This window comes from Mytilus edulis, unplaced genomic scaffold (assembly GCF_963676685.1).
Source record: "Mytilus edulis unplaced genomic scaffold, xbMytEdul2.2 SCAFFOLD_483, whole genome shotgun sequence".
NCBI classification, from domain to species: Eukaryota; Metazoa; Mollusca; class Bivalvia; order Mytilida; family Mytilidae; genus Mytilus; species Mytilus edulis.
The window spans coordinates 2,542-15,111 of NW_027269252.1; the positions used below are offsets into that span (position 1 = coordinate 2,542).

At 45.6% G+C, this 12,570-nt stretch overlaps 1 protein-coding gene across 1 annotated transcript; it reads right to left on the reverse strand.

Moving 5' to 3' along the window:
* Window positions 1-346: 346 nt before the first annotated feature.
* LOC139509743 (polypeptide N-acetylgalactosaminyltransferase 11-like) lies at window positions 347-2,236 on the reverse strand (the record flags this gene model as incomplete). Its single annotated transcript, XM_071296254.1, is given in 2 exon segments — window positions 347-591; window positions 2,165-2,236. Coding segments are annotated over 2 exon segments (314 nt in total), but the record flags the coding sequence as incomplete, so codon positions are not given.
* Window positions 2,237-12,570: the final 10,334 nt, after the last annotated feature.

Here is a 12,570-nt window from a genome sequence, read left to right on the forward strand (position 1 = left end):
TTATATATGTTTTTCCAGAAAGGCTAACAACATAAATAGATTTAGATGTTTTTCAATTACTGTAAATTCAGAAATTATTGCGAGGTTTTTATTGATGTGAATAATACAACTGGGTGAGTACCCCAATAATAAGAACTCACATTTTGATAACAGAAACATAGATCTTTATGCATATTTCTTTGTAATTGCAATAATTAAACTCATAATGTTGTCCATTCGTGAAAATTCACAATAATAAATACACGCAATAATTTCTGAATTTACAATATTATGGCAGGGAAATATTGTATTTTTCAGGTTGCTGTCTCTTTGACACATTCTCCATTTAAAGTTTTATATAACTTACTTTACAGGATTTGAGGCTACATCAGGGTTATCTCTAATATGTACAGGTAGCTGGTCCCATCTAAAATGTAGTCCCCAGTTAAACCCTCCAACAACCAGTGGTGAAGTCTGAAGCTCCATGGTGTCAGCATTAACAATATCAATAACTGGTACCACCACATTGACACGGTCCTCAACGATTCTAGTAAGTAAAGGCTGTAGCCAATCTGTATTCACTTCACAATGGCTGTCAAGGAATACTAAAACCTGGAAAAGAACAGGAAATTTTAATTGTTTATAAATGAGTTAGTCTCAAACTGTATCCATGATCCTGATTGGTAGGGCTGAGGAGGATAACGTAACATACTATACCAATTTTTTTCAAATGAAAACAATGCAAAGACTAGCTATATAGTCAATCCTGTCTACCTTTATAACTAAAAACAGCCTCACTCTATCCAGTTTCCATCAATCTTATATTAAGGCTTACCTCCCCTTCTGCCTGATTAGCCCTGTACATCCTTGCCCTGATTAGTCCTTGTCTTGTTGCAGTCCTCATGTATCTAACAATTAGACTTACTTCCCCTTCTTCCTGATTAGCCCCATACATCCTTGCCCTGATTAGTCCTTGTCTTGTTGCAGTCCTCATGTATCTAACAATAAGACTTACCTCCCCTTCTGCCTGATTAGCCCCGTACATCCTTGCCCTGATTAGTCCTTGTCTTGTTGCAGTCCTCATGTATCTAACAATTAGACTTACTTCCCCTTCTTCCTGATTAGCCCCATACATCCTTGCCCTGATAAGTCCTTGTCTTGTTGCAGTCCTCATGTATCTAACAATAAGACTTACCTCCCCTTCTGCCTGATTAGCCCCGTACATCCTTGCCCTGATTAGTCCTTGTCTTGTTGCAGTCCTCATGTATCTAACAATTAGACTTACCTCCCCTTCTGCCTGATTAGCCCCATACATCCTTGCCCTGATTAGTCCTTGTCTTGTGGCAGTCCTCATGTATCTAACAATTAGACTTACCTCCCCTTCTGCCTGATTAGCCCCATACATCCTTGCCCTGATTAGTCCTTGTTTTGTGGCAGTCCTCATGTATCTAACAATAAGACTTACCTCCCCTTCTGCCTGATTAGCCCCGTACATCCTTGCCCTGATTAGTCCTTGTCTTGTTGAAGTCCTCATGTATCTAACAATTAGACTTACCTCCTCTTCTGCCTGATTAGCCCCATACATCCTTGCCCTGATTAGTCCTTGTCTTGTGGCAGTCCTCATGTATCTAACAATTAGACTTACCTCCCCTTCTGCCTGATTAGCCCCGTACATCCTTGCCCTGATTAGTCCTTGTCTTGTGGCAGTCCTCATGTATCTAAGAATTAGACTAACCTCCCCTTCTGCCTGATAAGCCCCGTACATCCTTGCCCTGATTAGTCCTTGTCTTGTGGCAGTCCTCATGTATTTAACAATAAGACTTACCTCCCCTTCTTCCTGATTAGCCCCGTACATCCTTGCCCTGATTAGTCCTTGTCTTGTTGCAGTCCTCATGTATCTAACAATAAGACTTACCTCCCCTTCTGCCTGATTAGCCCCGTACATCCTTGCCCTGATTAGTCCTTGTCTTGTTGCAGTCCTCATGTATCTAACAATTAGACTTACCTCCCCTTCTGCCTGATTAGCCCCGTACATCCTTGCCCTGATTAGTCCTTGTCTTGTTGCAGTCCTCGTGTATCTAACAATAAGACTTACCTCCCCTTCTGCCCGATTAGCCCCGTACATCCTTGCCCTGATTAGTCCTTGTCTTGTTGCAGTCCTCATGTATCTAACAATAAGACTTACCTCCCCTTCTGCCTGATTAGCCCCATACATCCTTGCCCTGATAAGTCCTTGTCTTGTTGCAGTCCTCATGTATCTAACAATTAGACTTACCTCCCCTTCTGCCTGATTAGCCCCGTACATCCTTGCCCTGATTAGTCCTTGTCTTGTTGCAGTCCTCATGTATCTAACAATTAGACTTACCTCCCCTTCTGCCTGATTAGCCCCGTACATCCTTGCCCTGATTAGTCCTTGTCTTGTTGCAGTCCTCATGTATCTAACAATAAGACTTACCTCCCCTTCTGCCTGATTAGCCCCGTACATCCTTGCCCTGATTAGTCCTTGTCTTGTTGCAGTCCTCATGTATCTAACAATTAGACTTACCTCCCCTTCTGCCTGATTAGCCCCGTACATCCTTGCCCTGATTAGTCCTTGTCTTGTTGCAGTCCTCATGTATCTAACAATTAGACTTACCTCCCCTTCTGCCTGATTAGTCCCGTACATCCTTGCCCTGATTAGTCCTTGTCTTGTTGCAGTCCTCATGTATCTAACAATAAGACTTACCTCCCCTTCTGCCTGATTAGCCCCGTACATCCTTGCCCTGATTAGTCCTTGTCTTGTTGCAGTCCTCATGTATCTAACAATAAGACTTACCTCCCCTTCTGCCTGATTAGCCCCATACATCCTTGCCCTGATTAGTCCTTGTCTTGTTGCAGTCCTCATGTATCTAACAATTAGACTTACCTCCCCTTCTGCCTGATTAGCCCCGTACATCCTTGCCCTGATTAGTCCTTGTCTTGTTGCAGTCCTCATGTATCTAACAATAAGACTTACCTCCCCTTCTTCCTGATTAGCCCCGTACATCCTTGCCCTGATTAGTCCTTGTCTTGTTACAGTCCTCATGTATCTAACAATAAGACTTACCCCCCTTCTGCCTGATTAGCCCCGTACATCCTTGCCCTGATAAGTCCTTGTCTTGTTGCAGTCCTCATGTATCTAACAATAAGACTTACCCCCCCTTCTGCCTGATAAGCCCCGTACATCCTTGCCCTGATTAGTCCTTGTCTTGTTGCAGTCCTCATGTATCTGACAATAAGACTTACCCCCCCCCCCCCCCCCCCTTCTGCCTGATTAGCCCCATACATCCTTGCCCTGATTAGTCCTCGTCTTGTTGCAGTCCTCATGTATCTTACAATAAGACTTACCTCCTCTTCTGCCTGATTAGCCCCGTACATCCTTGCCCTGATTAGTCCTTGTCTTGTGGCAGTCCTTATGTATCTAACAATTAGACTTACCCCCCTTCTGCCTGATTAGCCCCATACATCCTTGCCCTGATAAGTCCTTGTCTTGTTGCAGTCCTCATGTATCTACCAATTAGACTTACCTCCCCTTCTGCCTGATTAGCCCCATACATCCTTGCCCTGATAAGTCCTTGTCTAGTTGCAGTCCTCATGTATCTAACAATTAGACTTACCCCCCTTCTGCCTGATTAGCCCCATACATCCTTGCCCTGATAAGTCCTTGTCTTGTTGCAGTCCTCATGTATCTAACAATAAGACTTACCTCCCCTTCTGCCTGCTTAGCCCCGTACATCCTTGCCCTGATTAGTCCTTGTCTTGTTGCAGTCCTCATGTATCTAACAATTAGACTTACCTCCCCTTCTGCCTGATTAGCCCCATACATCCTTGCCCTGATAAGTCCTTGTCTTGTTGCAGTCCTCATGTATCTAACAATAAGACTTACCTCCCCTTCTGCCTGATTAGCCCCATACATCCTTGCCCTGATTAGTCCTTGTCTTGTTGCAGTCCTCATGTATCTAACAATTAGACTTACCTCCCCTTCTGCCTGATTAGCCGCATACATCCTTGCCCTGATTAGTCCTTGTCTTGTTGCAGTCCTCATGTATCTAACAATAAGACTTACCTCCCCTTCTGCCTGATTAGCCCCATACATCCTTGCCCTGATTAGTCCTTGTCTTGTTGCAGTCCTCATGTATCTAACAATTAGACTTACCTCCCCTTCTGCCTGATTAGCCCCATACATCCTTGCCCTGATAAGTCCTTGTCTTGTTGCAGTCCTCATGTATCTAACAATTAGACTTACCCCCCTTCTGCCTGATTAGCCCCATACATCCTTGCCCTGATAAGTCCTTGTCTTGTTGCAGTCCTCATGTATCTAACAATAAGACTTACCTCCCCTTCTGCCTGCTTAGCCCCGTACATCCTTGCCCTGATTAGTCCTTGTCTTGTTGCAGTCCTCATGTATCTAACAATAAGACTTACCTCCCCTTCTGCCTGCTTAGCCCCGTACATCCTTGCCCTGATTAGTCCTTGTCTTGTTGCAGTCCTCATGTATCTGACAATAAGACTTACCCCCCCCTTCTGCCTGATTAGCCCTGTACATCCTTGCCCTGATTAGTCCTTGTCTTGTTGCAGTCCTCATGTATCTAACAATTAGACTTACCTCCCCTTCTGCCTGATTAGCCACGTACATCCTTGCCCTGATTAGTCCTTGTCTTGTTGCAGTCCTCATGTATCTTACAATTAGACTTACCTCCCCTTCTGCCTGATTAGCCCCGTACATCCTTGCCCTGATTAGTCCTTGTCTTGTGGCAGTCCTCATGTATCTAACAATTAGACTTACCTCCCCTTCTGCCTGATTAGCCCCATACATCCTTGCCCTGATTAGTCCTTGTCTTGTTGCAGTCCTCATGTATCTAACAATAAGACTTACCCCCCTTCTGCCTGATTAGCCCCATACATCCTTGCCCTGATTAGTCCTTGTCTTGTTGCAGTCCTCATGTATCTAACAATTAGACTTACCTCCCCTTCTACCTGATTAGCCCCGTACATCCTTGCCCTGATTAGTCCTTGTCTTGTCGCAGTCCTCATGTATCTAACAATAAGACTTACCTCCCCTTCTGCCTGATTAGCCCTGTACATCCTTGCCCTGATTAGTCCTTGTCTTGTTGCAGTCCTCATGTATCTAACAATAAGACTTACCTCCCCTTCTGCCTGATTAGCCCCATACATCCTTGCCCTGATTAGTCCTTGTCTTGTGGCAGTCCTCATGTGTCTAACAATAAGACTTACCTCCCCTTCTGCCTGATTAGCCCCATACATCCTTGCCCTGATTAGTCCTTGTCTTGTTGCAGTCCTCATGTATCTAACAATTAGACTTACCTCCCCTTCTGCCTGATTAGCCCCGTACATCCTTGCCCTGATTAGTCCTTGTCTTGTGGCAGTCCTCATGTATCTAACAATTAGACTTACCCCCCCTTCTGCTTGATTAGCCCCGTACATCCTTGCCCTGATTAGTCCTTGTCTTGTTGCAGTCCTCATGTATCTAACAATAAGACTTACCTCCCCTTCTGCCTGATTAGCCCTGTGCATCCTTGCCCTGATTAGTCCTTGTCTTGTTGCAGTCCTCATGTATCTAACAATAAGACTTACCTCCCCTTCTGCCTGATTAGCCCCATACATCCTTGCCCTGATTAGTCCTTGTCTTGTTGCAGTCCTCATGTATCTAACAATAAGGCTTACTTCCCCTTCTTCCTGATTAGCCCCATACATCCTTGCCCTGATTAGTCCTTGTCTTGTTGCAGTCCTCATGTATCTAACAATAAGACTTACCTCCCCTTCTGCCTGATTAGCCCCATACATCCTTGCCCTGATTAGTCCTTGTCTTGTTGCAGTCCTCATGTATCTAACTATAAGACTTACCTCCCCTTCTGCCTGATTAGCCCTGTGCATCCTTGCCCTGATTAGTCCTTGTCTTGTTGCAGTCCTCATGTATCTAACAATAAGACTTACCTCCCCTTCTGCCTGATTAGCCCCATACATCCTTGCCCTGATTAGTCCTTGTCTTGTTGCAGTCCTCATGTATCTAACAATAAGACTTACCTCCCCTTCTGCCTGATTAGCCCCATACATCCTTGCCCTGATTAGTCCTTGTCTTGTTGCAGTCCTAATGTATCTAACAAGTAGACTTACCTCCCCTTCTGCCTGATTAGCCCCGTACATCCTTGCCCTGATTAGTCCTTGTCTTGTTGCAGTCCTCATGTATCTAACAATAAGACTTACCTCCCCTTCTGCCTGATTAGCCCCGTACATCCTTGCCCTGATTAGTCCCGGTCTTGTTGCAGTCCTCATGTATCTAAGAATAAGACTTACCTCCCCTTCTGCCTGCTTAGCCCCGTACATCCTTGCCCTGATTAGTCCTTGTCTTGTTGCAGTCCTCATGTATCTTACAATAAGACTTACCTCCTCTTCTGCCTGATTAGCCCCGTACATCCTTGCCCTGATTAGTCCTTGTCTTGTGGCAGTCCTTATGTATCTAACAATTAGACTTACCCCCCTTCTGCCTGATTAGCCCCATACATCCTTGCCCTGATAAGTCCTTGTCTTGTTGCAGTCCTCATGTATCTAACAATTAGACTTACCTCCCCTTCTGCCTGATTAGCCCCATACATCCTTGCCCTGATAAGTCCTTGTCTAGTTGCAGTCCTCATGTATCTAACAATTAGACTTACCCCCCTTCTGCCTGATTAGCCCCATACATCCTTGCCCTGATAAGTCCTTGTCTTGTTGCAGTCCTCATGTATCTAACAATAAGACTTACCTCCCCTTCTGCCTGCTTAGCCCCGTACATCCTTGCCCTGATTAGTCCTTGTCTTGTTGCAGTCCTCATGTATCTAACAATTAGACTTACCTCCCCTTCTGCCTGATTAGCCCCATACATCCTTGCCCTGATAAGTCCTTGTCTTGTTGCAGTCCTCATGTATCTAACAATAAGACTTACCTCCCCTTCTGCCTGATTAGCCCCATACATTCTTGCCCTGATTAGTCCTTGTCTTGTTGCAGTCCTCATGTATCTAACAATTAGACTTACCTCCCCTTCTGCCTGATTAGCCCCATACATCCTTGCCCTGATTAGTCCTTGTCTTGTTGCAGTCCTCATGTATCTAACAATAAGACTTACCTCCCCTTCTGCCTGATTAGCCCCATACATCCTTGCCCTGATTAGTCCTTGTCTTGTTGCAGTCCTCATGTATCTAACAATTAGACTTACCTCCCCTTCTGCCTGATTAGCCCCATACATCCTTGCCCTGATAAGTCCTTGTCTTGTTGCAGTCCTCATGTATCTAACAATTAGACTTACCCCCCTTCTGCCTGATTAGCCCCATACATCCTTGCCCTGATAAGTCCTTGTCTTGTTGCAGTCCTCATGTATCTAACAATAAGACTTACCTCCCCTTCTGCCTGCTTAGCCCCGTACATCCTTGCCCTGATTAGTCCTTGTCTTGTTGCAGTCCTCATGTATCTAACAATAAGACTTACCTCCCCTTCTGCCTGCTTAGCCCCGTACATCCTTGCCCTGATTAGTCCTTGTCTTGTTGCAGTCCTCATGTATCTGACAATAAGACTTACCCCCCCCCTTCTGCCTGATTAGCCCTGTACATCCTTGCCCTGATTAGTCCTTGTCTTGTTGCAGTCCTCATGTATCTAACAATTAGACTTACCTCCCCTTCTGCCTGATTAGCCACGTACATCCTTGCCCTGATTAGTCCTTGTCTTGTTGCAGTCCTCATGTATCTTACAATTAGACTTACCTCCCCTTCTGCCTGATTAGCCCCGTACATCCTTGCCCTGATTAGTCCTTGTCTTGTGGCAGTCCTCATGTATCTAACAATTAGACTTACCTCCCCTTCTGCCTGATTAGCCCCATACATCCTTGCCCTGATTAGTCCTTGTCTTGTTGCAGTCCTCATGTATCTAACAATAAGACTTACCCCCCTTCTGCCTGATTAGCCCCATACATCCTTGCCCTGATTAGTCCTTGTCTTGTTGCAGTCCTCATGTATCTAACAATTAGACTTACCTCCCCTTCTACCTGATTAGCCCCGTACATCCTTGCCCTGATTAGTCCTTGTCTTGTCGCAGTCCTCATGTATCTAACAATAAGACTTACCTCCCCTTCTGCCTGATTAGCCCTGTACATCCTTGCCCTGATTAGTCCTTGTCTTGTTGCAGTCCTCATGTATCTAACAATAAGACTTACCTCCCCTTCTGCCTGATTAGCCCCATACATCCTTGCCCTGATTAGTCCTTGTCTTGTGGCAGTCCTCATGTGTCTAACAATAAGACTTACCTCCCCTTCTGCCTGATTAGCCCCATACATCCTTGCCCTGATTAGTCCTTGTCTTGTTGCAGTCCTCATGTATCTAACAATTAGACTTACCTCCCCTTCTGCCTGATTAGCCCCGTACATCCTTGCCCTGATTAGTCCTTGTCTTGTGGCAGTCCTCATGTATCTAACAATTAGACTTACCCCCCCTTCTGCTTGATTAGCCCCGTACATCCTTGCCCTGATTAGTCCTTGTCTTGTTGCAGTCCTCATGTATCTAACAATAAGACTTACCTCCCCTTCTGCCTGATTAGCCCTGTACATCCTTGCCCTGATTAGTCCTTGTCTTGTTGCAGTCCTCATGTATCTAACAATAAGACTAACCTCCCCTTCTGCCTGATTAGCCCCATACATCCTTGCCCTGATTAGTCCCGGTCTTGTTGCAGTCCTCATGTATCTAAGAATAAGACTTACCTCCCCTTCTGCCTGCTTAGCCCCGTACATCCTTGCCCTGATTAGTCCTTGTCTTGTTGCAGTCCTCATGTATCTTACAATAAGACTTACCTCCTCTTCTGCCTGATTAGCCCCGTACATCCTTGCCCTGATTAGTCCTTGTCTTGTGGCAGTCCTTATGTATCTAACAATTAGACTTACCCCCCTTCTGCCTGATTAGCCCCATACATCCTTGCCCTGATAAGTCCTTGTCTTGTTGCAGTCCTCATGTATCTAACAATTAGACTTACCTCCCCTTCTGCCTGATTAGCCCCATACATCCTTTCCCTGATAAGTCCTTGTCTAGTTGCAGTCCTCATGTATCTAACAATTAGACTTACCCCCCTTCTGCCTGATTAGCCCCATACATCCTTGCCCTGATAAGTCCTTGTCTTGTTGCAGTCCTCATGTATCTAACAATAAGACTTACCTCCCCTTCTGCCTGCTTAGCCCCGTACATCCTTGCCCTGATTAGTCCTTGTCTTGTTGCAGTCCTCATGTATCTAACAATTAGACTTACCTCCCCTTCTGCCTGATTAGCCCCATACATCCTTGCCCTGATAAGTCCTTGTCTTGTTGCAGTCCTCATGTATCTAACAATAAGACTTACCTCCCCTTCTGCCTGATTAGCCCCATACATCCTTGCCCTGATTAGTCCTTGTCTTGTTGCAGTCCTCATGTATCTAACAATTAGACTTACCTCCCCTTCTGCCTGATTAGCCCCATACATCCTTGCCCTGATTAGTCCTTGTCTTGTTGCAATCCTCATGTATCTAACAATAAGACTTACCTCCCCTTCTGCCTGATTAGCCCCATACATCCTTGCCCTGATTAGTCCTTGTCTTGTTGCAGTCCTCATGTATCTAACAATTAGACTTACCTCCCCTTCTGCCTGATTAGCCCCATACATCCTTGCCCTGATAAGTCCTTGTCTTGTTGCAGTCCTCATGTATCTAACAATTAGACTTACCCCCCTTCTGCCTGATTAGCCCCATACATCCTTGCCCTGATAAGTCCTTGTCTTGTTGCAGTCCTCATGTATCTAACAATAAGACTTACCTCCCCTTCTGCCTGCTTAGCCCCGTACATCCTTGCCCTGATTAGTCCTTGTCTTGTTGCAGTCCTCATGTATCTTACAATTAGACTTACCTCCCCTTCTGCCTGATTAGCCCCGTACATCCTTGCCCTGATTAGTCCTTGTCTTGTGGCAGTCCTCATGTATCTAACAATTAGACTTACCTCCCCTTCTGCCTGATTAGCCCCATACATCCTTGCCCTGATTAGTCCTTGTCTTGTTGCAGTCCTCATGTATCTAACAATAAGACTTACCCCCCTTCTGCCTGATTAGCCCCATACATCCTTGCCCTGATTAGTCCTTGTCTTGTTGCAGTCCTCATGTATCTAACAATTAGACTTACCTCCCCTTCTACCTGATTAGCCCCGTACATCCTTGCCCTGATTAGTCCTTGTCTTGTCGCAGTCCTCATGTATCTAACAATAAGACTTACCTCCCCTTCTGCCTGATTAGCCCTGTACATCCTTGCCCTGATTAGTCCTTGTCTTGTTGCAGTCCTCATGTATCTAACAATAAGACTTACCTCCCCTTCTGCCTGATTAGCCCCATACATCCTTGCCCTGATTAGTCCTTGTCTTGTGGCAGTCCTCATGTGTCTAACAATAAGACTTACCTCCCCTTCTGCCTGATTAGCCCCATACATCCTTGCCCTGATTAGTCCTTGTCTTGTTGCAGTCCTCATGTATCTAACAATTAGACTTACCTCCCCTTCTGCCTGATTAGCCCCGTACATCCTTGCCCTGATTAGTCCTTGTCTTGTGGCAGTCCTCATGTATCTAACAATTAGACTTACCCCCCCTTCTGCTTGATTAGCCCCGTACATCCTTGCCCTGATTAGTCCTTGTCTTGTTGCAGTCCTCATGTATCTAACAATAAGACTTACCTCCCCTTCTGCCTGATTAGCCCTGTACATCCTTGCCCTGATTAGTCCTTGTCTTGTTGCAGTCCTCATGTATCTAACAATAAGACTTACCTCCCCTTCTGCCTGATTAGCCCCATACATCCTTGCCCTGATTAGTCCCGGTCTTGTTGCAGTCCTCATGTATCTAAGAATAAGACTTACCTCCCCTTCTGCCTGCTTAGCCCCGTACATCCTTGCCCTGATTAGTCCTTGTCTTGTTGCAGTCCTCATGTATCTTACAATAAGACTTACCTCCTCTTCTGCCTGATTAGCCCCGTACATCCTTGCCCTGATTAGTCCTTGTCTTGTGGCAGTCCTTATGTATCTAACAATTAGACTTACCCCCCTTCTGCCTGATTAGCCCCATACATCCTTGCCCTGATAAGTCCTTGTCTTGTTGCAGTCCTCATGTATCTAACAATTAGACTTACCTCCCCTTCTGCCTGATTAGCCCCATACATCCTTGCCCTGATAAGTCCTTGTCTAGTTGCAGTCCTCATGTATCTAACAATTAGACTTACCCCCCTTCTGCCTGATTAGCCCCATACATCCTTGCCCTGATAAGTCCTTGTCTTGTTGCAGTCCTCATGTATCTAACAATAAGACTTACCTCCCCTTCTGCCTGCTTAGCCCCGTACATCCTTGCCCTGATTAGTCCTTGTCTTGTTGCAGTCCTCATGTATCTAACAATTAGACTTACCTCCCCTTCTGCCTGATTAGCCCCATACATCCTTGCCCTGATAAGTCCTTGTCTTGTTGCAGTCCTCATGTATCTAACAATAAGACTTACCTCCCCTTCTGCCTGATTAGCCCCATACATCCTTGCCCTGATTAGTCCTTGTCTTGTTGCAGTCCTCATGTATCTAACAATTAGACTTACCTCCCCTTCTGCCTGATTAGCCCCATACATCCTTGCCCTGATTAGTCCTTGTCTTGTTGCAATCCTCATGTATCTAACAATAAGACTTACCTCCCCTTCTGCCTGATTAGCCCCATACATCCTTGCCCTGATTAGTCCTTGTCTTGTTGCAGTCCTCATGTATCTAACAATTAGACTTACCTCCCCTTCTGCCTGATTAGCCCCATACATCCTTGCCCTGATAAGTCCTTGTCTTGTTGCAGTCCTCATGTATCTAACAATTAGACTTACCCCCCTTCTGCCTGATTAGCCCCATACATCCTTGCCCTGATAAGTCCTTGTCTTGTTGCAGTCCTCATGTATCTAACAATAAGACTTACCTCCCCTTCTGCCTGCTTAGCCCCGTACATCCTTGCCCTGATTAGTCCTTGTCTTGTTGCAGTCCTCATGTATCTAACAATAAGACTTACCTCCCCTTCTGCCTGCTTAGCCCCGTACATCCTTGCCCTGATTAGTCCTTGTCTTGTTGCAGTCCTCATGTATCTGACAATAAGACTTACCCCCCCTTCTGCCTGATTAGCCCTGTACATCCTTGCCCTGATTAGTCCTTGTCTTGTTGCAGTCCTCATGTATCTAACAATTAGACTTACCTCCCCTTCTGCCTGATTAGCCACGTACATCCTTGCCCTGATTAGTCCTTGTCTTGTTGCAGTCCTCATGTATCTTACAATTAGACTTACCTCCCCTTCTGCCTGATTAGCCCCGTACATCCTTGCCCTGATTAGTCCTTGTCTTGTGGCAGTCCTCATGTATCTAACAATTAGACTTACCTCCCCTTCTGCCTGATTAGCCCCATACATCCTTGCCCTGATTAGTCCTTGTCTTGTTGCAGTCCTCATGTATCTAACAATAAGACTTACCCCCCTTCTGCCTGATTAGCCCCATACATCCTTGCCCTGATTAGTCCTTGTCTTGTT